Source organism: Ranitomeya imitator, chromosome 2 (assembly GCF_032444005.1).
Source record: "Ranitomeya imitator isolate aRanImi1 chromosome 2, aRanImi1.pri, whole genome shotgun sequence".
NCBI classification, from domain to species: domain Eukaryota; kingdom Metazoa; phylum Chordata; class Amphibia; order Anura; family Dendrobatidae; genus Ranitomeya; species Ranitomeya imitator.
This window is the reverse complement of record NC_091283.1, coordinates 237,902,147-237,927,924: the sequence shown is the minus strand read 5'-3', so window position 1 is coordinate 237,927,924 and position 25,778 is coordinate 237,902,147. Positions and strand designations below refer to the sequence as shown.

The following is a 25,778-nucleotide window of genomic DNA, read 5'->3' as shown; positions in this document are numbered from 1 at the left end:
AGGGTAAACATCGGGTTACTAAGCGCGGCCCTGCGCTTAGTAACCCGATGTTTACCCTGGTTACCAGGGGACTTCGGCATCGTTGGTCGCTGGAGAGCTGTCTGTGTGACAGCTCTCCAGCGACCACACAACGACGAAACAGCGACGCTGCAGCGATCGGCATCGTTGTCTATATCGCTGCAGCGTCGCTTAATGTGACGGTACCTTATCAGGTGAGTGTAATACTCCTCTATTTTTTTTAGATCTTGTTATCAGATAAGACCCTATTTTTCGCTTGTTTGTTCCTCAGTATCTCGACTACAAGAAATCTCTGTAACGCTTTCAGGTTACTTGGTTAGAAGCAATCAAGGACTGCTTGGACCTTAACGGGGTCCATCTGAAACCCCAATGCAGAAGCCAAATGTCCTGAGAACTGGACCTGCTGTACCACAAATTGCCATTTCTCCAGGTTAGCAAATAAGTAGTTGTCACGTAGAACCTGGAGAACCTGTCTGACATGCTCACCATGCTCCTCCAGAGAACGTGAGGAACTCAATATATCATCCAGCAAAATTACCACAAATCTACCAATCAGTGAGAAAAAATATAATTAATGACATTTTCAAAGACTGCCGGAGCATTGGTTACCCCGAATGGCTGCATCAAATGTTCAATCTGCCCCTCAGGTGTATTGTGTGCGGTCTTCCATCAGTCACCATGGCGATACGTATAAGGTTATATGCCCCTCTCACGTTAAGTCTGTAAAACCATTTATCTCCAGGTAATTGGCTAAACAGGTCAGGTATTAGGGGTAAAGGATCGGGAAGGTGAGCTGTGATTTTATTAATCTCTCTGAAGTCCAAGCATGGACGCCGCCCTCCATCCTATTAACAAACCCCCCACAGCGACTGGAGAGGGGCATGGCCGTATATGACCCTTAGCCGGACACTGGAAGGGGGTAAATAAGCGAGATTTCTGCATTTTAGCTCCTGGTGTGGAGGCGATAGCACAATCATATGCCGCCATATACTAGACGTCCGGTAACCGGTAATAATTCCCTCATGTGTGGGGTCTATTTGTCTCCAGAGAAATCACACGTTACATTCCACACATAACATTGTGTAGAAAAGGCGGCGTGAGGTAATTGTGCCAGTAGTGAGGGCGAATAATGGCGGAAATGTCACTGACTGAGAAGTCTCCATGTAGGGTCTTCACTGCGGATCACGTGACCCCTGACTCCTCCCCCCTGTGACCTCATCACAGGTCCTGTGCGCACAGAGCAGCCATATATGTGGAGTGCGGCTCTGCAGGTGGAGGTATGTGGAGATTCCCCATTACAGAGCGCGGGGACATTAACCCCTTCTGCACGGAGACTCTTTTGGGGTTGTTGTTGCCACTTTATAAGAATCATAACGTTGTTGTTCTGTTTCCTGTAATAGATACATACGAGCCAACTATGGAGGACAGGAAGTGAGGGAGCGGATTGTTCTCCTAGTACAGGGCCCCTTTCTTGGCCCCACACAGTGTAATGCCCCCATTATGCCCTGTAAGCAGCGTTCTGCCCCACACCCAGCTGCCTCGGGCACTTTACCATGAGCTGGTACCTCAGATTCTTCCCTGCACCCCTTTCCTTTGTTTGGCGCCAAATCTGTTCTGCCTTTGGGGCTCCGGCCTTTATAATATCAGTAACTGCGTCATCAAGGTCTCCTGACCAGGTGCACCCTCTAGACTCTTCCCTCCGGAAACCCTCCCTCTTCCCATTGATGTCACATGGTCCCGTCTGGACGGCAGATAGCAGTCTTTTTGTACAAATGCAGCACAGCCCTGAGGAGTCTTTTTTATGACTCTCCTTTTTACACCCCTTATCTAATATATATGATGGCGCTCACACAGTATAATGTTTCCACAGTACTGGCATCTCTCGTAAAAAAGGTATTTTCACACTACCGCCATCCCCCACACAGTATAATGTTCTCACAGTACCGCCATACCCCCACACACAGTATAATGTTCTCATAGTACCGCCATACCCACCACACACAGTATAATCTTCTCATAGTACCGCCATACCCCCACATACAGTATAATGTTCTCATAGTACCGCCATACCCCCACACACAGTATAATGTTCTCATAGTACCGCCATACCCACCACACACAGTATAATGTTCCTACAGTACCTCCATCCCACCACACACAGTATATTGTTCTCATAGTACCGCCATACCCAGGGGCGGGGTAGCCGGGTGGCAGGAATGCATATGCCGCCCGTGCCGGTGCCTAAGCAGCTGCTCAGGGCCGCTGGAGGACTAACAGTGATGTTAATACGTAGCGCACCTGTAGTGAACGGTCACATCATCTCGCCAGCCGGCCTGACATGCAGGCTGCAGCAGCAGTGTGTGATGAGCAGGCTCCTGTCCTCCTGTGCGTCTGCCACTCTGAGGGAGAGATGTGTGATGCATGTGTGTGTGATGCTGCATGTGTGATGCTGCGTGTGCATATGTGATGCGTGTGTGAGAGCTGCGTGTATGTGATGCTGCGTGTGTGATGCTGCATGTGTGATGCTGCATTTGTGTGATGCTGCGTGTGTGATGCATGTGTATGTGTGATGTTGCACATGGGTGATGCTGCGTTGTGTGATGCTGCACGTGTGTGTGATGCGTGTGTGTGTGATGCTGTGTGTGAGATTTGGGTGTGATGCTGCATGTGTGTGAGAGCTGTGTGTATGTGAGAGCTGCGTGTGTGTGATGCTGCATGTGTGTGTGTGAGCTGCATGTGTGTAAGAGCTGTGTGTGTGAGACCTGCGCGTGTGTGATGCTGCATGTGTGTGAGAGCTGCGTGTGTGATGCTGCATATGTGTGAGATTTGTGTGTGTGAGAGCTGCATGTTTCTGATGTGCGTGTGATGTGTGTGATGCTGGGTGTGTGATGCTGCGCGTGTGTGAGATTTGTGTGTGTGAGAGCTTCGTACGTGTGTGATGCTGCGTGTGTGTGATGCTGCGTGCATGTGAGCTGCGTGTGTGTGTGAGCTGCATGATAGCATAGAACAGCGGGCACCACTAATAATGGACTATGATTAATACTGGGGTGCTACCCATATGCCCTAGGATGATAATTAAACCAGAGAAAAGAGGACGCAAATAATGGTGCACACCACTAGATAAAATGTAAAAAACAGCTTTATTGGACAACAACCGTGCAAACATTAAAAACATTTAAAAAGATATATAGTTACACAGGCTCATGACTAACAGTAAGGCATATATATAAAAAAAATAGAAATATGTGATGGTAGGGTTACGATAAATATATTGGCCAGTGTGGACAGCACTAGAAATGCTGGATAATGCGAAGACACTTACTGCACTCACATAAAATTAAGGGTTAATAACTAATGGTGATATATCAAAAATGCTGCTGGTGTCCATCTAGCATTGATGCAATTATTAACCAACAGCATACAGTATACAAGTGGTGCCATAAAAGTGTCCTACATGTAGATAAACAATAAATATATAGCTATAGTCTGTACATGCATATGGGTATGAAGCAAATAACTCTCTTGGCAAATTCCTCTCTGTGTGAAAAATAATTACAGAGTAGAGATTATCACAGGGTACAAATAAACCAAGGCTATAAGTGCCAAATATCTGAAACAGGGCAGTCCTGTTTTAATAAACCGCTATTGCCCTATTAACCCTAAGATAAGCTATAATACCATGCTAAAGAAAGCCAGCTATAGATACCTAGACCGGTGGAGATTACACATTATGCGTATCGCTATGCCATATAGCTTCGTCAGGGGAGGTATAGTGCTACCTGTGTCAGATCGTATATATATATATATACTAGTAAGTGCACTTACACCTGTGTCGGCTTTCCAGAAAACACATGAGGAGCAGTAGGAAGTACGTCACTCAGTCTGGTGGTCAGTTTACCTGCGGGTCACCGCTGCGTTCCAAGGAAGATTCCAGCTATCCAGGAATCTGTCAGAAGAAACGTCACAGGACTAAGCCATCCGCTCGTTTGCGTGTCAACCTTCCAGGATCTATGCCGGCCAACTGCGCTTACACCCCACAATGTTACACGGGGAAAAGGGATATATCTAAAAAGCCCTTATTAAAATGCAGATGAGTAGACTACGTGTGATAAACATCTACATTCCAAAAGATGAAGAAATAGGAAAATCTTTTCCCATCACAATCAAATAAAAAGCAAGGTACCCCCTCGCTCTTAATACTTACGTTATTTTAACCCTTACATGTTGTGCCTACCCTAAATATTGCCTAAGACCAAAAAATCTGATTAGAGCTTATAGGTGGCCAAATGACCAACATTCCATTACCTATCACAGATCCGACACAGAGAAAAATAAATAATAAAATAAAGAATTGTATCCTACTTACATAACAAAAGCGTAAACCAAATGACAAACTAGCTCTGATTACATGTACGCCCCAGAAATGACTGGGAACCAAGGGAAAAAAAGGCTATTAGATCAATTAAATAAAATTTACGACATAAGGAATCCTGTAAATAATAAATCTTCATTTAGGCCATTCGGGGCTACTGAGTTCAGATTATAGATCCATCTGGCTTCAGCCCTCAATAATTCCCCCTGACGGTACATTTTCCGCATATTGCTGGATAATTTCTGTAGCCCCACTACTTTAAGTCCACGAAGATTACTAGAATGGATTTGTAGAAAATGGTTAGCTACCATAGACAAAATTTTGCCCTTAGCTAAATCCTGTTTGACCAACTGTATATTTGATATATGTTGCTGTGTGCGTCTACGTAATTCTTGCAACATTTGTCCTACGTACACTTTGGGGCAAGCACACAGCAGGGCATAAATCACATTAGAAGACTTGCAGTTAATGTAATCCTTAAGAGGGTATTCTATCAAGTTTACAGGATTAACAAAATAGGTGGACCAATATATATACCCACAAATGTTACATTCTCCACAGGGATAGGTACCTCGAAGGCATGTGCCAGACACCAGTTTTTTCTTTGGTCTGACTAAGTGGCTGCTGGTGAGAGAGTCACGTAAATTAAGGGGCCCGTCTAGCAGTCAGGAGAGGACGTACTGGCAGTAAATCTACCACTTTGGAGTCTGTTTTCAAAATGTTCCAATGCTTATGCAACAGTTTAGTAACATTGGAATACTGATTATGAAAAGTCACAAACCTCAGACTCAAATCTGGTACTTTGGGAGTAGGTCTCATCAGTGATTCTCTAGGAGTTTCATCCGCTTCCTGAAATGCCCGAGAGTTAATAGTTCTTGGATAACCTCTTGCTTTAAAATGATCTGTGTTGTGAATTCTGTTGTCAAGCTCCCTCCTGTGGTCATGATTGGTACTTCGGCTGGTTCTGTCCATGGGCTTCCTCTGGTGGTTGTGAGTGGGGCTGCGGCTTCTGAGGTTCCTTCCACAGGTGACGAGGTTAATTCGTTAGCTGGCTGCTCTATTTAACTCCACCTAGATCATTGCTCCATGCCACCTGTCAATGTTCCAGTATTGGTCTAGTTCGCTCCTGGATCGTTCTTGTGACCTGTCTTCCCAGCAGAAGCTAAGTTCCTGCTTGTTTTTCTTTTGTTTGCTATTTTTCTGTCCGGCTTGCTATTTTGATTTTTGTCTTGCTTGCTGGAAGCTCTGGGATGCAGAGGGGCGCCTCCGCACCGTGCGTCGGTGCGGAGGGTCTTTTTGCGCCCTCTGCGTGGTCTTTTTGTAGTTTTGTGCTGACCGCAAAGTTACCTTTCCTATCCTCTGTCTGTTCAGTAAGTCGGGCCTCTCTTTGCTAAATCTATTTCATCTCTGTGTTTGTAATTTTCATCTTAACTCACAGTCATTATATGTGGGGGGCTGCCTTTTCCTTTGGGGAATTTCTCTGAGGCAAGATAGGCTTTATTTTTCTATCTTTAGGGCTAGCTAGTTCCTTAGGCTGTGACGAGTTGCATAGGGAGCGTTAGGAGCAATCCACGGCTATTTCTAGTGTGTGTGATAGGATTAGGGATTGCGGTCAGCAGAGTTCCCACGTCCCAGAGCTTGTCCTGTATTATTAGTAACTATCAGGTCATTCCGTGTGCTCTTAACCACCAGGTCCATTATTGTCCTAACCACCAGGTCATAACAGATCTGTAAGGGACTTCACCTGCACGCGAAAATCTTCTTGTCGCAGTTGCGGCGTAGTCTTGAGAACTGACTCACTGGTATTCCTCTTCTTAAATGCTGGGGATGAAAGCTGCCAAAGTCAAGTAGTCCATTGGATGCTGTGGGCTTGCGATATAGATCTGTCACGACCTGGCCGTCCCGAAGCGAGCCTGAGGTCCAAAAAATCTAACACATAAGATAAAATATGGTGAGAAAAGTATTCAGTGAGTTGGTATTGAGTGTTTGTTTGAATCTCTCACATGATTCCATGGTGTCTGTCTAGACGAAAAAAATATCATCAATAAATCTGAACCAAACCAAAATTTTAGCTTGAAAGTCCGGCGACAGGTGCACGTGAGTCCCCTCCCACCAACCCATAAACAGGTTGGCAAAGGAGGGGGCACAACGCGCACCCATCGCCGTACCTGACACCTGCCTGTAAAAATGCAATCAAACAAAAAATAATTCTGTGTGAGTACAAATTGAAGCAAACCCAGAATAAATCTATCATGTGCGATGCCATGGCCACTGTCAGATTGTAAAAAATGCTGACCCATGCCATTGGGCTATGCTGGTGTATAGTGAATCGACGTCAACTGCCACCAGCAAAGCTCCAGGTGGTATCTCGAGAAGAGATATCTTCTGTATAAGGTCCAAAGAGTCCGTAAGATAAGAAGGTAATTTGTGTACCAGTGGCTGTAAATAAAAATCAATGTAAGTACATGCTCTCTCTCCAAGACTGCCTATGCCCGAGACTATAGGCCTTCCTGGGGGGCAAGAAAGATTCTTGTGCACCTTAGGTACTAGATAAAAAGTTGGTATAACTGGCTTCTTAACAAAAATATAATCCTTTTCTTTTTTGTTGATCATTCCCTCTCTCAATGCTACCTCCAACAGCCGATCCGTCTTTAAATTTAACACTTCTGTGGGATCAGAAGGTAGCCTAAGAAAAAATTTGGTATTACCAAGTTGTCTCGTTGCCTCTGTAAGATACATTTCTATTGGCCAAAGAACTACATTGGACCCTTTGTCTATCTGCTTAATTATCAATTGGGTGTTAGATCTTAAAGTGGTCAATGCCTTTCTGTCCTCCATTGAAAGGTTTTGTTCACCTCTATAGTTGTTAGGCAATTTTTGACGGTACTATAGACCAAGGAAGAGTAGTTGTGGATGGTAATTTATGCGGGAAGGATCTCCTACCTGTAGGCTGATCATTTTCTTGTAGTACTGTAAATCAAGGAGGTCCGTAAATACTTGTCTATCCAGGTCTGAAGTTGGGTTGGGTAATAGATCAGGTCTATGATGTAGCACTCGTAGGATAATTTTTCTACAAAACAAATATAGATCTTTGATGATGACAAATTTATCCATAATTTGCATAGGAGAAAAAGTAAGACCCCGCTGAAGCACTGACCTTTCTGCCGAAGTGAGAGTATATGTAGACAAATTAATTATCTGCAACTGGTCATGTAGTGTATTTGTCTCTGCGGCTTCCGCTTTTGACCTCTCATTGGGTAGCGGTGCCGTGATCGATTGCATCTTTCTCCTGCTCCTTTGTCTGTGTCGCTTGTATCTGATGCTAAAAAATCACTCAAAGTGGGTTCTAGGCGGGTAGGGCTATTCGAGGGATTAATATTTGTTAGTCTCATATTTCCTGTGTGTTTCCATTTCTATGCTAGACCCTTTTCATAATCAATTTTAACACGTTTTAATTTCCTATTTTTACCCTGTACTATCTCGTTCTGAAATTTAGTAATCGTTTCTTTTAATTTTATTTGAAAGGGATGCACCTGTGTAACCAGATGAAAGCTGGATAGTTGAGTCTCGAGATTCTTAATCTTATATTTAAGGGATGTCAATAGTTCACTATCATGTTGTAACAACATGTTAATAATAATTTTAGAGCATTGCGCCAAGCCTGCTTCCGATGTAGTTTTAAAAGTTGGAGTCACCTCCCACGCTGGGAAGATATGTACTCGTACTCCTCGTGGGAAGATGGAGCTCTTGAGGTATTCCTTCAGGCATCGTGAGTTCCACCAGACCTTGGTGATAGATTTGGGTGTCTCTGTTAGATCCCGGGTCAATTTATTAAAATCAGAATTTTCCATTTCAACATCATCTGTGAATAACTGCTCCACATGACTGTTCCAGACCGCCTTACGAGCGGATAGATCATAAGCCATACCTAATACATACTACTAGATAGGAAAAAAAAATATGTGTGAGCTGCATGTGTGTGTGATGCTGCATGTGTGTTATGCTGCATGTGTGTGATTCTACCTGTTTGTGAGCTGCGTGTGTGTGTGTTGCATGTGTGTGAGATCCATGTGCGTGTGTGTCATTATACAGTGGGGCTATGTGTGTGCCTGTCATTATACAGTGGGGCTGTGCATGTACCTCATTATACAGTGGGGCTGGGCATGTATGTGTCATTATACAGTGGGGCTGTGTGTATGCCTCTCATTATACAGTGGGGCTGTGTGTGTCACTATACAGTGGTGCTGTGTGTGTCATTATACAGTGGGGCTGTGTGTGTCATTATACAGTGGGGCTGGGCATGTATGTCATTATACAGTGGGGCTGTGCATATGTGTGTGTCATTATACAGTGGAGCTGTGCATGTGTGTTATTATACAGTGGGGCTGTGTGTGTCATTATGTCATTATACAGTGGGGCTGGGCATGTATGTGTCATTATACAGTGGGGCTGTGCATATGTGTGTGTCATTATACAGTGGGGCTGTGCATGTGTGTTATTATACAGTGGAGCTGTGCATGTGTGTTATTATACAGTGGGGCTGTGGGTGTGCCTGTCATTACATAGTGGGGCTATGTGGATGCCTGTCATACAATGGGGATGTGTGCATGTGTGTCATTATACACTGGGGCTGTGCGTGCGTGTGTCATTATACAATGGGGCTGTGTGTATGCCTGTTATGATACAGTGGGGCTGTGTGTGTGTGTGTCATTATACAGTGGGGCTGTCTGTGTCTGTTATTATACAGTGGGGCTGTGTGTGTGTGTCGTTGTACAGTGGGGATGTGCGTGTGTGTGTCTTTATACAATGGGGCTGTGTGTATGCCTGTTATTATACAGTGGGGCTGTGTGTGTGTGTGTCATTATACAGTGGGGCTGTCTGTGTCTGTTATTATACAGTGGGGCTGTGTGTGTGTGTCGTTATACAGTGGGGATGTGCGTGTGTGTGTCATTATACAGTGGGGCTGTGTGTGTCATTATACAGTGGAGCTGTGTGTATGCCTGTCATTATACAGTGGGGATGTGCGTGTGTGCCTGTCATTATACAGTGGGGCTGTGCATGTATGCCTGTAATTATACAGTGGGGCTGTGTGTATGCCTGTCATTATACAGTGGGGCTGTGTGTGTCATTATACAGTGGGGCTGTCATTGTACAGTGGGGCTGTGTGTCTGTGTGTCATTATACAGTGGGGCTGTGTGTCATTATACAGTGGGGCTGTGTGTGTGTGTGTGTGTGTCATTATACAGTGGGGCTGTCTGTGTCTGTTATTATACAGTGGGGCTGTGGGTATGTGTGTCGTTATACAGTGGGGATGTGCGTGTGTGTGTCATTATACAGTGGGGCTGTGTATGTCATTATACAGTGGAGCTGTGTGTATGCCTGTCATTATACAGTGGGGATGTGCGTGTGTGCCTGTCATTATACAGTGGGGCTGTGCATGTATGCCTGTAATTATACAGTGGGGCTGTGTGTATGCCTGTCATTATACAGTGGGGCTGTGTGTGTCATTATACAGTGGGGCTGTCATTGTACAGTGGGGCTGTGTGTCTGTGTGTCATTATACAGTGGGGCTGTGTGTCATTATACAATGGGGCTGTGTGTGTCATTAAACAGTGGGGCTGTGCATGTCATTAAACAGTGGGGCTGTGCGTGTGCTTGTCTGTTATGATCTGGTGGTTTAGGAGCAACATGGGACGAGCTCTGACAGAGGTGGTACCTGTACTGACCGCAGTCCCTAAGCTCAACACAACACTAGAAGTAGCCGTGGGATGCTCCTGTCACTCCCTAGGCACCTCGTCACAGCCTGAGAACTAACTACCCCGAAAGATAGAAACAGGAAAACTATCTTGCCTCAGAGAAAATCCCCAAAGGATAGATAGCCCCCCACAATTAATGACTGTGAGTGGAGAGGGAAAAGACATACGTAGAATGAAACCAGGATGTAGCACAGGAGGCCAGTCTAGCTAGATAGATAGGACAGGACGTAATACTGTGCAGTCAGTATTAAAAACTACAAAAATCTCCACACCTGACTAAAGGTGTGGAGGGTAAATCTGCTTCCCAGAGCTTCCAGCTAAACTGAATTAATCCATACTGACAAGCTGGACAATACATAGAATGCACAGAACGAATAAGTCCACAACGTGTGGACAGAAAAGAGCAAAGAAAGAACTTATCTTTGCTGAACTGGTCAGGATCTCAGGGAAATCCAAGAGAGATGTGAATCCAACCAGGAACCATTGACAAGTGGCACTGGCTGAAAGGAAGAGCCAGGCATAAATAGCAGAGCAGAAAGACAATCAGTGGAAGCAGCTGCAGACTGCTAAATCCAAGGAGCAGCCATTCCACTTAAAACCACCGGAGGGAGCCCAAGAGCAGAACTCACAAAAGTGCCACTTACAACCACCGGAGGGAGCCCAAGAGCGGAATTCACAACAGTACCCCCCCTTGAGGAGGGGTCACCGAACCCTCACCAGAGCCCCCAGGCCGATCAGGACGAGCCAAGTGAAAAGCACGAACCAAATCGGCGGCATGGACATCGGAGGCAACAAACCAAGAATTATCCTCCTGGCCATAACCCTTCCACTTGACAAGATACTGAAGCCTCCGCCTTGAAAAACGAGAATCCAAAATTTTCTCAACCTCATATTCCAACTCTCCCTCAACCAACACCGGGGCAGGAGGATCAACCGAGGGAACAACGGGCACCACATATTTCCGCAACAAAGATCTATGGAAAACATTATGAATGGCAAAAGAGGCTGGAAGAGCCAAACAAAAAGACACCGGATTGATAATTTCAGAAATCTTATAAGGACCAATAAACCGAGGCTTAAACTTAGGGGAAGAAACCTTCATAGGAACAAGACGAGAAGACAACCAAACCAAATCCCCCACACGAAGCCGGGGACCAACACACCGACGGCGGTTAGCAAAACATTGAGCCTTTTCCTGAGACAACGTCAACTTGTCCACCACATGAGTCCAAATCTGCTGCAGCCAAATCTGTCCACCACAGAATCCACACCAGGACAATCAGAAGGCTCAACCTGCCCCGAAGAAAAACGAGGATGAAAACCAAAATTACAAAAGAAAGGTGAAACCAAAGTAGCCGAACTAGCCCTATTATTAAGGGCAAACTTGGCCAACGGCAAGAAAGCCACCCAATCATCCTGATCAGCAGACACAAAGCATCTCAAATAGGTTTCCAAGGTCTGATTAGTTCGCTCAGTTTGGCCATTAGTCTGAGGATGAAACGCCGAAGAAAAAGACAAATCAATGCCCATCCTAGCACAAAAGGCCCAACAAAACCTAGAGACAAACTGAGAACCTCTGTCAGACACAATATTCTCCAGAATGCCATGCAAACGAACCACATGCTGCAAAAACAATGGAACCAAATCTGAGGAGGAAGGCAACTTAGGCAAAGGTACCAGATGAACCATTTTAGAGAACCGGTCACAAACAACCCAGATAACAGACATCTTCTGGGAAACAGGAAGATCCAAAATAAAATCCATGGAAATATGCGTCCAGGGCCTCTCAGGGACCGGCAAAGGCAAAAGCAACCCACTAGCGCGGGAACAGCAAGGCTTGGCCCGGGCGCAAGTCCCACAGGACTGCACAAAAGCACGCACATCGCGCGACAAGGAAGGCCACCAAAAGGACCTAGCAACCAAATCTCTGGTACCAAAAATCCCAGGATGACCAGCCAACAATGAACAATGAACCTCAGAAATTACCTTACTTGTCCATCTATCAGGAACAAACAGTTTACCCACTGGACAGCGATCAGGCTTATCAGCCTGAAATTCCCGAAGCACCCGCCGCAAATCAGGGGAGATGGCAGAAAGAATCACCCCTTCCTTAAGAATGCCAACCGGCTCAAGGACTCCAGGAGAATCAGGCAAAAAACTCCTAGAGAGGGCATCAGCCTTAACATTCTTAGATCCCGGAAGATACGAGACCACAAAATCAAAACGGGAGAAAAACAGGGACCATCGAGCCTGTCTAGGATTCAGCCGCTTGGCCGACTCAAGGTAAATCAGATTCTTATGATCAGTCAGGACCACAATACGGTGCTTATCTCCCTCAAGCCAATGTCGCCACTCCTCAAACGCCCACTTCATAGCCAACAACTCCCAATTGCCAACATCATAATTGCGTTCCGCAGGCGAAAACTTTCTGGAAAAAAAAAGCACACGGTTTCATCAAAGAACCATCAGAATCCCTCTGAGACAAAACGGCCCCTGCCCCAATCTCAGAAGCGTCAACCTCAACCTGAAAAGGAAGAGAAACATCCGGCTGACGCAACACAGGGGCAGAAGTAAATCGGTGTTTAAGCTCCCGAAAGGCCTCAACAGCCGCAGAGGACTAATTTGTCACATCAGCGCCTTTCTTCGTCAAATCAGTAAGGGGCTTAACCACACTGGAAAAGTTGGCAATGAAACGGCGATAGAAATTAGCAAAGCCCAAAAATTTTAGAAGGCTCTTCACAGATGTGGGTTGAATCCCGTCATGAATAGCTTGGACCTTAACAGGATCCATTTCCATAGACGAGGGAGAGAAATTAAAACCTAAAAAAGAGACCTTCTGAACTCCGAATAGGCACTTACACCCCTTCACAAATAAAGCATTATCACGAAGGATCTGGAACACCATCCTGACCTGCTTCACATGAGACTCCCAATCATCGGAAAAAATCAAAATATCATCCAAATATACAACCATGAATTTATCAAGATAATTGCGGAAAACATCATGCATGAAAGATTGGAACACAGATGAAGCATTAGAGAGCCCGAATGGCATCATGAGGTATTCAAAATGGCCTTCGGGCGTATTAAATGCAGTTTTCCATTCGTCACCCTGTTTAATACTAACAAGATTATATGCCCCTCGAAGGTCAATCTTAGTAAACCAACTAGCCCCCTTAATCTGAGCAAACAAATCAAAAAGCAAAGGCAAGGGGTATTGGAATTTGACCGTGATCTTATTAAGAAGACGATAATCTATGCAGGGTCTCAAGGAGCCATCCTTCTTAGCAACAAAAAAGAAACCCGCTCCCAATGGTGACGAAGACGGACGAATATGCCCCTTCTCCAAAGATTCCTTAACATAACTCCGTATGGCGGCATGCTCTGGCACAGACAGATTGAAAAGTCGGCCTTTAGGGAACTTACAACCTGGAATCAAGTTAATAGCACAATCACAGTCCCTATGTGGAGGAAGGGAACTGGACTTGGGCTCATCAAATACATCCTGGAAATCCGACAAAAACTCAGGGACCTCAGAAGAGGGGGAAGAGGAAATTGACATCAAAGAAACGTCACTATGCACCCCTTGACAACCCCAACCAGTCACAGACATAGTTTTCCAATCCAGCACCGGATTATGTTCCTGTAACCATGGAAAACCCAGTACAACAACATCATGCAGGTTATGTAACACCAGAAAACGGCAATTTTCCTGATGTGCTGGAGCCATGTACATGGTCATCTGCGTCCAATACTGAGGTTTATCCTTGGCCAATGGTGTAGCATCAATGCTCCTCAAAGGAATGGGGCTCTGCATAGGCTGCAAGGAAAAACCACAGCGCCTGGCGAATTCTAAGTCCATTAAGTTCAGGGCAGCGCCTTAATCCACAAATGCCATGACAGAAAAGGAAGACAATGAGCAAATCAGGGTCACAGATAAAAGAAATTTAGGCTGTACAGTACTGATGGTAACAGACCTAGCAACCCTCCTAGTATGCTTAGGGCAATCAGAAATAACATGAGCAGAATCACCACAGTAAAAACACAGCCTATTCTGACGTCTGAATTCCTGCCGTTCTGTTCTAGTCAAAATCCTATCACATTGCATAGGCTCAGGACTCTGCTCAGAGGACACTGCCATATGGTGCACAGCTTTGCGCTCGCGCAGACGCCGATCAATCTGAATGGCTAGAGACATAGATTCGCTCAAACCAGCAGGCGTAGGGAAACCCACCATAACATCTTTAAGGGCTTCAGAAAGACCTTTTCTGAAAATAGCAGCCAGAGCATCCTCATTCCATTTAGTGAGCACAGACCATTTCCTAAATTTCTGGCAGTATAATTCTGCCGCTTCCTGACCTTGACACAGGGCCAACAGGGTTTTTTCTGCATGATCCACAGAATTAAGTTCGTCATACAATAATCCGAGCGCTTGAAAAAATGCGTCTACATTCAGCAATGCCGCATCCCCTGATTCAAGGGAGAATGCCCAGTCCTGAGAGTCACCACGCAGCAAGGATATGAGGATTTTAACTTGCTGAATGGGATCACCAGAAGAACGGGGTTTCAAAGCAAAAAACAATTTGCAGTTATTTTTAAAGTTCAAAAACTTGGATCTGTCCCCAAAAAACAAATCAGGAGTAGGAATTTTAGGCTCCAAAGCCGGAGTCTGGACAACATAATCTTGGATACTCTGTACTCTTGCAGCAAGTTGATCCACACGAGAAAACAAACCCTGAACATCCATGCCAGAGCATAAATCCTGAACCACCCAGAGATCAAGAGGAAAAAAAAGACAAAACAGAGCACAGAAAAAAAAATAGCTCAGAATTTTTTTTTTCCTTCTTTTGAGATGCATTTAATTCATTATTGGCCACTTGTACTGTTATGATCTGGTGGTTTAGGAGCAACATGGGACGAGCTCTGACGGAGGTGGTACCTGTACTGACCGCAGTCCCTAAGCTCAACACAACACTAGAAGTAGCCGTGGGATGCTCATGTCACTCCCTAGGCACCTCATCACAGCCTGAGAACTAACTACCCCTAAAGATAGAAACAGGAAAACTATCTTGTCTCAGAGAAAATCCCCAAAGGATAGATAGCCCCCCACAATTAATGACTGAGTGGAGAGGGAAAAGACATACGTAGAATGAAACCAGGATGTAGCACAGGAGGCCAGTCTAGCTAGATAGATAGGACAGGACGGAATACTGTGCAGTCAGTATTAAAAACTACAAAAATCTCCACACCTGACTAAAGGTGTGGAGGGTAAATCTGCTTCCCAGAGCTTCCAGCTAAACTGAATTAATCCATATTGACAAGCTGGACAAAACATAGAATGCACAGAATGAATAAGTCCACAACGTGTGGACAGAAAAGAGCAAAGAAAGAACTTATCTTTGCTGAACTGATCAGGATCTCAGGGAAATCCAAGAGAGATGTGAATCCAACCAGGAACCATTGACAAGTGGCACTGGCTGAAGGGAAGAGCCAGGCATAAATAGCAGAGCAGAAAGACAATCAGTGGAAGCAGCTGCAGACTGCTAAATCCAAGGAGCAGCCATTCCACTTAAAACCACCGGAGGGAGCCCAAGAGCAGAACTAACAAAAGTGCCACTTACAACCACCGGAGGGAGCCCAAGAGCGGAATTCACAACACTTGTCATTATACAGTGGGGCTGTTTGTGTGCCTGTCATTATACAGTGAGGCTGTGCGCGTGCCTGTCATTATACAGTGGGGCTGTGTGTGTCATTATACAGTGGAGCTATGCGTGTGTGTGTCATTATACAGTGGGGCTGCCCCTTTTAATGATGGGCCGCTACTCATGGGCCACTGCTGTGTGCTTGCCCCCCAGGCCAAAATTTGCCAGCCAGCCCCTGGCCATACCCCCACACACAGTATAATGTTCTCACAGTACCGTTATACCCTCACACACAGTATAATGTTCTCACAGTCCTGCTATACCCCCAGACACAGTGTAAAGGTCCGACAGTACCATCATCCCACCACACACAGTATTTTTTTCCCGCAATAGTGGCTTCCCACAGACACAGGATAATGTTTCCACAGGACTGGCATCCCCCTCACACACAGTATAATGTTTCTACAGTACTGCCATCCCCCACACACAGTATAATCTTCCTACAGTACCTCCATCCCACCACACACACAGTATAATCTTCCTACAGTACCTCCATCCCACCACACACAGTATAATGTTCTCACAGTCCCGCTATACCCCCACACACAGTATAATGTTCCTACAGTACCGCCATACCCCCACACAGTGTAATGTTCTCATAGTACCGCCATACCCACACACACAGTATAATGTTCTCATAGTACCGCCATACCCCCACACACACAGTATAATGTTCCTACAGTACCTCCTTCCCACCACACACAGTATAATGTTCTCACAATACCGCTACACCCCCACACACAGTATAATGTTCCTACAGTACCTCCATCCCACCACACACAGTATAATGTTCTCACAGCACCATCATCCCACCACACACATTATAATGTTCCTACAGTACTGCCATCCCACCACCCACAGTATAATGTTCTCACAGTACCGCCATACCCCCACACACAGTATAATATTCCTACAGTACTTCCATCCCTCCACACACATTATAATGTTCTCACAGTACCATCATCCCACCACACACAGTATAATCTTCTCATAGTACCGCCATACCCCCACACACAGTATAATGTTCCTACAATACCTCCATCCCACCACACACAGTATAATGTTTTCACAGTACCATCATCCCACCACACACAGTATTTTGTTCCCATATTAGTGGCTTCCCACAGACACAGGACAATGTTTCTACAGAACTGGCATCCCCCTCACACAGTATAATGTCCCCACAGTACTGCCATCCCCGCACTTTTTAATGTTCCCACAGTACTGCTCCCTACATGCACAATATGGTACCATCAACCTCATGATCGGTAACACGAACATTTTTCTTAAGATGGGAAAATGTCGGTAACATTCGGTAAAATACATAATAGAAGCCGGCAATACATGTGTCGCATTTAGTAAAATCACAGCCACCAATGTAGGAGACTGGGGTTCAAATCCTGGCTCTGCCCTGTTGGACATAATATACCAGTAGTGGTCCATAACACTATAGTGCCTATCTCAATTAACATTAGAGTGTCACTGGACCAAACCATACATGGACAAGCCAAGAGAACCTGGATCTGATGAAATGCTACTATATCAGCAGGCCAAATGGGAGAGGATATATGAAGCGTATGATGAAACTCTGGATGGATACAAGACCTGCATGTCCACTAACTGAGAAATAACTAGTCACATAACGTTTCAATATCATAAAGAGAAAGCTATTGTCACAACTTGAGATGGATCAACTGCACTGCAGATCCACCCCACATGAAGACCTGGAAGAACAACATGTGCAACCCCCTGAAGATCCTGATCCAACCCTGCAACTAGAGAGCACTGCAGCTGGTCTGAAACAGATGATCTTAGATAAACTAGATACCATCAATACCAGAGATCGATTGCCAAGGCTCACCAAAGAAAGGCCACCAAACAGTATGCTAGAGGATGTCAATAGAGCAGCACTTGCATCAATACCTACCACCACCATAACTCAGCCTAATCACCTGATCTATGCTACTGCCTCAGCAATCATGGAAATGCTTGGCTATACAACCAGCAAGAACAACAGAAGTACGTGCTCCCCTTGGAAAATAAGACTGTAGGTAAAGATCAAGGTGTTACGAAGGGAAGTCAGCCAACTAGCTGAAATACAGAAGTGTGTAAAGATCAAGAATAAGACCAAGCTGGGCAAGTACAAAGGCCTGACCCCAACTGAAGAGAGTGCTAAACAAAGGCTGACAGCACTCACTGCAAGATCAGGGAGATACATTAGAGAAGCTGAGGCCAAGAAGATAAATGCCCTGTTCTCCAAAGAACCATCCAAAGTGTACTCCCAACTACAGAGGAACAGCACAAACGCAGCAACTCAACCAATAGCAGAGACTGAACAATACTCGAGGAACATATGGAAGAAGGAAAAAACACAACAACAGTGCAATGTGGCTGCAATATTTGAGAATGAAACACAGCAACCACCTAGAGCAAGAACCAGTCACCGCTACAGAAGCAGACATCCAACAGCAGGTCAAGAACATGAAGAGCTGGACAGCACCTGGCCCAGACATGATCCTCACCTACTGGCTAAAGAAATTCACAGCGGTACATGAACCCATGGCAAAGCAGATGAACCAACTGCTAAAAGCAGGCAACCACCCAGCTTGGCTATCACAAGGAAGAACAGTGCTGATCATGAAGGATCCTCACAAAGGAACAGTTTCATCCAACTACCGCCCAATAACCTGCCTTACAACAACATGGAAATTTCTGTCAGGCATCATAGCCACCAAGCTACAGAACCATATGAACCAGTACATGAATCCTGCTCAGAAAGGCATTGGGCCTGACACCGGAGACTCTAAGCACCAGCTCAAGACTCAAAATACAGGCAGACCAATCTCAGCAGAGCCTGGATTGACTACAGGAAAGCCTATAACTCAATGCCAAACATGGATCTGTGAATGCTTGGCTCTGTACAATGTCAACAGGAAATTAAGAACCTTCCTCAAACTCACTGGGGCTATGTAGAACAACATTGGAAGTCAACTCAAGACAAGTAGCACAAGTGACCATCAAATGCGACATATATGTGGCACCCCAGGAGTTCGGATACCACAGTAAAGCTGCCTTCCTCTTGGGGTGGGTAGTGCTATGCCTGAAGACAAGAGGGATCCCTTTGGCAGGTAATCTCACACACAACACCTTCTGAATCCAGGGTAGGAGGGGAGCTCAAAACCCGGTTTTAGGGCAGCTTCCCTGAATAAAGGTCCTGGTCTGGAGTAGAAGTTAAGTCAGTTGAGTTGAGTTCAGTCTGGAGCAGACAGGAAAGGAGCAGAGGAGAGATTGAGGGCTCAAGGAGGAGACGATTAGGCACCTAAGAGCCAGAGCTCAGAAACCGGGCACCGTGAGCCTGAGGTAGTGGATAGCTCCAGAGAGCAGAGCTAGAGGGCATAGGACTATAAGTATATTGCCCCTACCATACCTGAAGCAAAGCAGCAGTTAGAGCCTGGAGTCACCCTGTCAGTGACCCCCAAGAGTACAGCTCAAGCTGCCTGCCATGCAGGTTCTGTCCCAGGACAGGAGAGAGAAAGGAGTGCTTTGCCAGGATACTACAGGTAGCAAGGTACTAGAAACCCAGTGCATATAGGAAGGCTTCCAACCTGACCTGCCAAGGGGACTTCTTGTTTCCGGGCTGCCTGGACTCCTTCTGTACCTGTTGCCTGCACCCTGGACTGAGGCCTGCTACAACTCCAGTAAACTAGGTAAAGACTGCAACCCTGTGTCTTCCAATATTTACCGGCAACCCACCATCCCTGCCATACACCTTGGGAGCCCTGGGGACCCCGTTTCACCTGTGGGAAGTGGAGCGCCCCCAGACACAGGGCCACAAGTCACTCGGTACCGGTCTCTTCTCCTTCTGTTCTGCGGTTGTCACGGTGGCTGGACCCGGTCGTGACCCTGCTAAGGGGCGTCCAAAGAAGGTGATAGTACAGTCTGTCAGGGGTTCGTGACGCCACCTGTGGTGTTCAGTCAGGGTGACCGACGCTGCTGTGGGGTCCGCTGGGGTGATGGAATGGCAGCTGGATGGTGTACCTTCCCGCTGGTGAAGTATATCCCCAGGGCTTCCCAGTAAGGTGGATGGTGATGGTGTGAGGTGCAGGCAATAACGAGGACACAAGGTTGCAGTCTCTTTACCTTTTTACTGAAGGCTTCAATATACTCAGTCCAGAGCACGTTCAACCGGGCTATCAGAGACCGGCCGGTCCGATGGGCACATCCAGAGTTTCCCTCGCAGATGGAAATCGTTGCCTACCAATAGCGCCTGTGTGTTGTAGTCCTATCCTGCTGAGCATTCGGAATAGTCCTCACAACTGCTGTTCTCCTTCGTTCTCCTTCGTTCGTTCTCTACAGCTTTCTCTCTCTCGTTCTTTGGTTCCAGATGTTGCTAGTTTCTAACGTCCCCCAGGTATATTTTGGCTAGGACGCCACCCGTTTGACGGGAAGGCTTGGAGGTCTTCCGGGATCCTAGAGACGCCCCTCTCCCAATGTTGCCCCCTATGTCTTCGTAGGTGTAGAAGGTAGACAGCCAACCTATAGTCAACTGTCCAGCGGAATTTGAAGTAAGGCCTGAAGTCAGTTACTCCTACGGTGATCCGGCCACCGACTACGCGCCTCAGTAAGATGTTGCCTGTCTCTCTCGGCACGACTCTTACTGGCTCTCCTTTCTGCTGATCTCGTTTACACTGTTCCACAATATTCTTGCCTTCTGGTCTCTCTCTTAGGATACCGCCGCAAGGTGTGCAGGCGCGGTTCCGTTACGTTCTGTTCGCTAGGCACCTGCCAGGTTCCCACGCCTGACAGGGACCCCCTGTATCTTCTCCCTGCAACACCCCCTGCCACGAGATGTTGCCCGGTTCCAACCCAGTCAGCTTCTGACTAACTTCCTCCCCAGCCCCTAGTTTTACCAGTGTGAGGAGTGGCCCAATAAATAAAGCCTTTTTCTCCCCCGAGTGGCCGGAGTGTGAAGTGTAATGTGTTCTGGTGATACCTGGTCAGGAGAACTCTTTAGTGCCATCAGACGTACTGCTACTCTCCTTAGTGGCAGAGTGCCATACTGCAACGACCAGGTCTCTGGGGCGCTGCAGAAGCGTCACCATCTTGCTGCAACAACACCACCCCAGAAGACCCCTTTAAGCAGTGTCGGTCCCCTCTGACCGAAAGCCACAGGTGGCGTCACAAATAGACTTTATTAAACCCTTTAAAGGGAACCTGTCACTCCGTTTTTTCAGTAGGAGATAAAAATACTGCTAAATAGGGCCTGAGCTGTGCTTTACAATAGGGTATTTTTTGTCCCCTGATTCCCTACCTATGCTGCCGAAATACCTTACAAAAGTGTCCTTTTTCGCCTGTCAATCAGGCTGGTCAGGTCAGATGGGCGTGGTCACAGCGCTGTTTCTCCCCCACATCTTGCTTATGTTCCCGTTGGTGGCGTAGTGCTTCTCGCATGCGCAAGTGCCGAATGCACTGCGCAGCTGTAGAAAAAGAGCACGCTCGCCGCTATTCAGCGGTTTCTCGGTGGGCGCGGCCATCTTCCTGAGGCCGCGCGTGTGCAGATGGAGTCTCCTGCTTCCCGGGGCTTCAGGAAAATGGCCGCCGCGATGTCCATCTGCGCACGCGCGGCATCCCGCGGCCATTTTCCTGAAGCCCCGGGAAGCAGGAGACTCCATCTGCGCACGCGCGGCCTCAGGAAGATGGCCGCGCCCACCGAGAAACCTCTGAATAGCGGCGAGCGCGCTCTTTTTCTACAGCTGCGCAGTGCATTCGGCACTTGCGCATGCGAGAAGCACTACGCCACCAACGGGAACATAAGCAAGATGTGGGGGAGAAACAGCGCTGTGACCACGCCCATCTGACCTGACCAGCCTGATTGACAGGCGAAAAAGGACACTTTTGTAAGGTATTTCGGCAGCATAGGTAGGGAATCAGGGGACAAAAAATACCCTATTGTAAAGCACAGCTCAGGCCCTATTTAACTGTATTTTTATCTCCTACTGAAAAGAACGGTGTGACAGGTTCCCTTTAAAGACTTTCCCCTTTTTGTTGTGTCCCAGGGCCACGGACAGGGTCGCAGCCACTGTGACATCCCCGCTAAGAGAGACCGGACCAGGTACCGAATATCCCCATTGCCCTGGTGGGCGACTAATATACCAAGGTAATGCACTGTCCCCATTGCTGTTCTGCATAAGCTTGAACCCCCTCAGTCAGATAATTACAGAGTCTGGCTATGGATACAAGTTCAAGAGTGGAAACACCATCAGCCACCTCCTCTATATGGATGACATCAAGCTGTATGCGAAAAACGAACGAGACATCAATTAGTGATCCACTTGACAAGGATCTACAGTGAAGAGATCGGGCTCTCCTTCGGACTGGAGAAGTGCGGCCGGTTGGTAATAAAGAGAGACAAGGTAGTCAAGACTGATGGAGTGGAATTACCAGCAGGGCACATACAGTACATGGCTCGGTGGGGTGTGGTATTGGTCACCCTCTCCTTCCCATCATCACAATTTCAGCGATATCCACATTCCCATGAAGGTGATACCGCTGAATAGATTAGTGAATCAGGGAGTGGAAAGTTTCGGATAACATGATACATGACTTTAGGTTTTTTTTGTCTAATCTCACTTGAATATACAGTACAGAGCAAAAGTTGGACACACCTTCTCATTTAAACATTTTTCTGTATTTTCATGACTATGAAAATTGTAAATTCACACTGAAGGCATCAAAACTATGAATTAACACATGTGGAATTATATACTTAACAAAAAAGTGTCAAACAACTGAAATGATGTCTTATATTCTAGGTTCTTCAAAGTAGCCACCTTTTGCTGTGATGACTGCTTTGTATACTCTTGGCATTCTCTTGATGAGCTTCAAGAGGTAGTCACCGGGAATAATCTTCCAACAATCTTGAAGGAGTTCCCAGAGATGCTTAGCACTTGTTGGCCCTTTTGCCTTCACTCTGCGGTCCAGCTCACCCCAAACCATCTCGATTGGGTTCAAGTCTGGTGATTGTGGAGGCCAGGTCATCTGGCGTAGCACCCCATCACTCTCCTTGTTGGTCAAATAGCCTTTACAAAGCCTGGAGGTGTGTTTGGGGTTATTGTCCTGTTGAAAAATAAATGATGGTCCAACTAAAATGCAAACTGGATGGAATAGCATGCCGTTGCCAGATGCTGTGGTAGCCATGCTGGTTCAGTATGCCTCCAATTTTGAATAAATCCCCAACAATGTCACCAGCAAAGCCCCCCCATACTATTACACCTCCTCCTCCATGCTTCACGGTGGGAACCAGGCATGTAGAGACCATCAGTTCACCTTTTCTGCGTCGCACAAAGACACGGTGGTTGGAACCAAAGATCTCAAATTTGGACTCATCAGACCAAAGCACAGATTTCCACTGGTCTAATGTCCATTCCTTGTGTTCTTTAGCCCAAACAAGTCTCTTCTGCTTGTTGCCTGTCCTTAGCAGTGATTTCCTAGCAGCTATTTTACCATGAAGGCCTGCTGCACAAAGTCTCCTCTTAACAGTTGCTGTAGAGATGGGTCTGCTGCAAGCGCTCTGTGTGGCATTGACCTGGTCTCTAATCTGAGCTGCTGTTAACCTGCGATTTCTGAGGCTGGTGACTCGAATAAACTTATCCTCAGAAGCAGAGGTGACTCTTGGTCTTCCTTTCCTGGGGCGGTCCTCATGTGAGCCAGTTTCTTTGTAGCGCTTGATGGTTTTGGCTACTGCACTTGGGGACACTTTCAAGGTTTGCCTAATTTTTCAGACTGACTGACCTTCATTTCTTAAAGTAATGATGGCCACTCGTTTTTCTTTACTTAGCTGCTTTTTTCTTGCCATAATACAAATTCTAACAGTCGTAGGACTATCAGCTGTGTATCCACCAGACTTCTGCACAACACAACTGATGATCCCAACCCCATTTATAGGGCAAGAAACCCCACTTATTAAACCTGACAGGGCACACCTGTGAATTGAAAACCATTCCCGGTGACTACCTCTTGAAGCTCATCAAGAGAATGCCAAGAGTGTGCAAAGTAGTCATCAAAGCAAAAGGTGGCTACTTTGAAGAACCTAGAATATAAGACATAATTTCAGTTGTTTCACACTTTTTTGTTAAGTATATAATTCCACATGTGTTAATTCATAGTTTTGATGCCTTCAGTGTGAATTTACAATTTTCAAAGTCATGAAAATACAGAAAAATGTTTAAATGAGAAGGTGTGTCCAAACTTTTGCTCTGTACTGTATCAGATATACAGACATGCTACAAGCACCTCGGCATCCCACAGGGATACGGTAACCAATATAGGAGGCAAGGAAAGCAGCAACATCCAAATGCCATCAAAGGGTAAGACAGGTCCTGAAGAGCCAGCGCAATGGGAAAAGTAAAATCCGCCCCATCAATATATATGCCCTGCCAGTTATCAGATACCCTGCTGGCATAGTGTGCTGGCCAAAAGAAGAGATGGAAGCTGCAGATGTCAAAACACGAAAGCTCCTCACAATGCATGAATGTCTTCACCCTAAGTCTAATACCCAAACAGAAAGGAGGGTGGTCGAGGCTTGATAAGCATCCAAGCCACCATCATGGATGAAACAAGGAGTATCCAGGAATACATCAGAAAAAGGCACCAAAAGTTGAGATGCTGAGAGAAAGCCTAAGGCAACAACAACAAGAGATCTGTAAGGAAGAACAGGAACATGAACCGCCATGGCAAGACAAGCTGCTGCATGGGATGTACCATCGACAGATAATGGAGGTGGCTGACATGGAGAAATCCTACCAATGGCTACAGAAAGCTGGACTCCGAGACAGCACAGAGGCACTAATCATAGCGGCACAAGAGCAAGCACTAAGTACCAGATCCATAGAAGCAGGAATCTACAACACAAGACAAGACCCAAGGTGCAGACTATTTTAAGGAACCTCAGAAACTGTCCAACACATAGTGGCGGGATGCAAAATGGAAGCAGGAACAGCGTATACTGAACACCACAACCAAGTAGCGGGAATTGTATACAGGAACTTCTGAACAGCATATGGGCTAAGTCCCTCTAAGTCCAGGTGGGAGACCCCAGAAAAAGTGGTGGAGAATGAAAGGGCTAAAATCCTGTGGGACTTCAAGATCCAGATAGATAAGCAGGTGTTGGCTAAGCAAAAAGACATTGTGATAGTAGACAAAGTTCAGAAGACAGCAGTGATAATAGATGTGGCAATGCCAAGGGCCAGCAACATCAGAAAGAAGGAATATGAGAAACTGGAGAAATACCAGGACCTGAAAGGAGAACTGGAGAAGATGTGGAAGGTGAAGGCAACAGTGATTCCAGTGGTGATAGGAGCACTTAGAGCAGTGACCCCTAAGTGGGAAGAATGGCTGCAACAGATCCCAGGAGCAACATCTGAGGTCTCTGTCCAGAAAAGCGTAATGCTGGAAACAACTAAGATCCTGCGCAAGAACCCTCAAACTCCCAGGCTTCTGGTAGAGGGCCCGAGAATGAGAAAAGAAAAACAAAGACCACCCCCATTGAGGGTGAGAAGGAAGTTTTTATAGATGTCAGTGACACAGTGTGTATATATTACATAGATAGAAGAAAAGCCGGTAATTGAGCAGCCGCGTTAGTGTAAAATCACTGCAGGAGCCAACAGGATAGAGGAGATGGATTACATACAGTAAATACAAATAGAATAGGTAGATATATAGATGTCAGTGACAAATACAATTAGTACAGTGTGTGCAGCTTACTGTACATGTATTTAATTAATAAAAGATAAAAAAGATAATTTTTCTGAAAAAAATGGCATGGGCTCTGTGAGATCCCTGCTAGCACTGTGAGGAAGTCGCACGATGCAGAGGCGAGTTCACGGGAGAATTTCAATGCGGTGAATTTCAACTCGCCTCTGCACTCTAATC

At 46.1% G+C, this 25,778-nt stretch overlaps 1 protein-coding gene across 1 annotated transcript in view; it reads left to right on the top strand.

The window, feature by feature from the left end:
* The first annotated feature begins 1,267 nt into the window (after positions 1-1,267).
* The window catches only part of LOC138662826 (oocyte zinc finger protein XlCOF7.1-like), a 36,809-nt gene continuing 12,298 nt past the window's right edge, over positions 1,268-25,778 (top strand). Inside the window, exon 1 of the mRNA XM_069748794.1 lies at positions 1,268-1,295. Within this exon, the coding sequence (XP_069604895.1) occupies positions 1,269-1,295 (27 nt within the window). The 5' untranslated portion in view covers position 1,268. The remainder of the gene's footprint in view (positions 1,296-25,778) is intronic.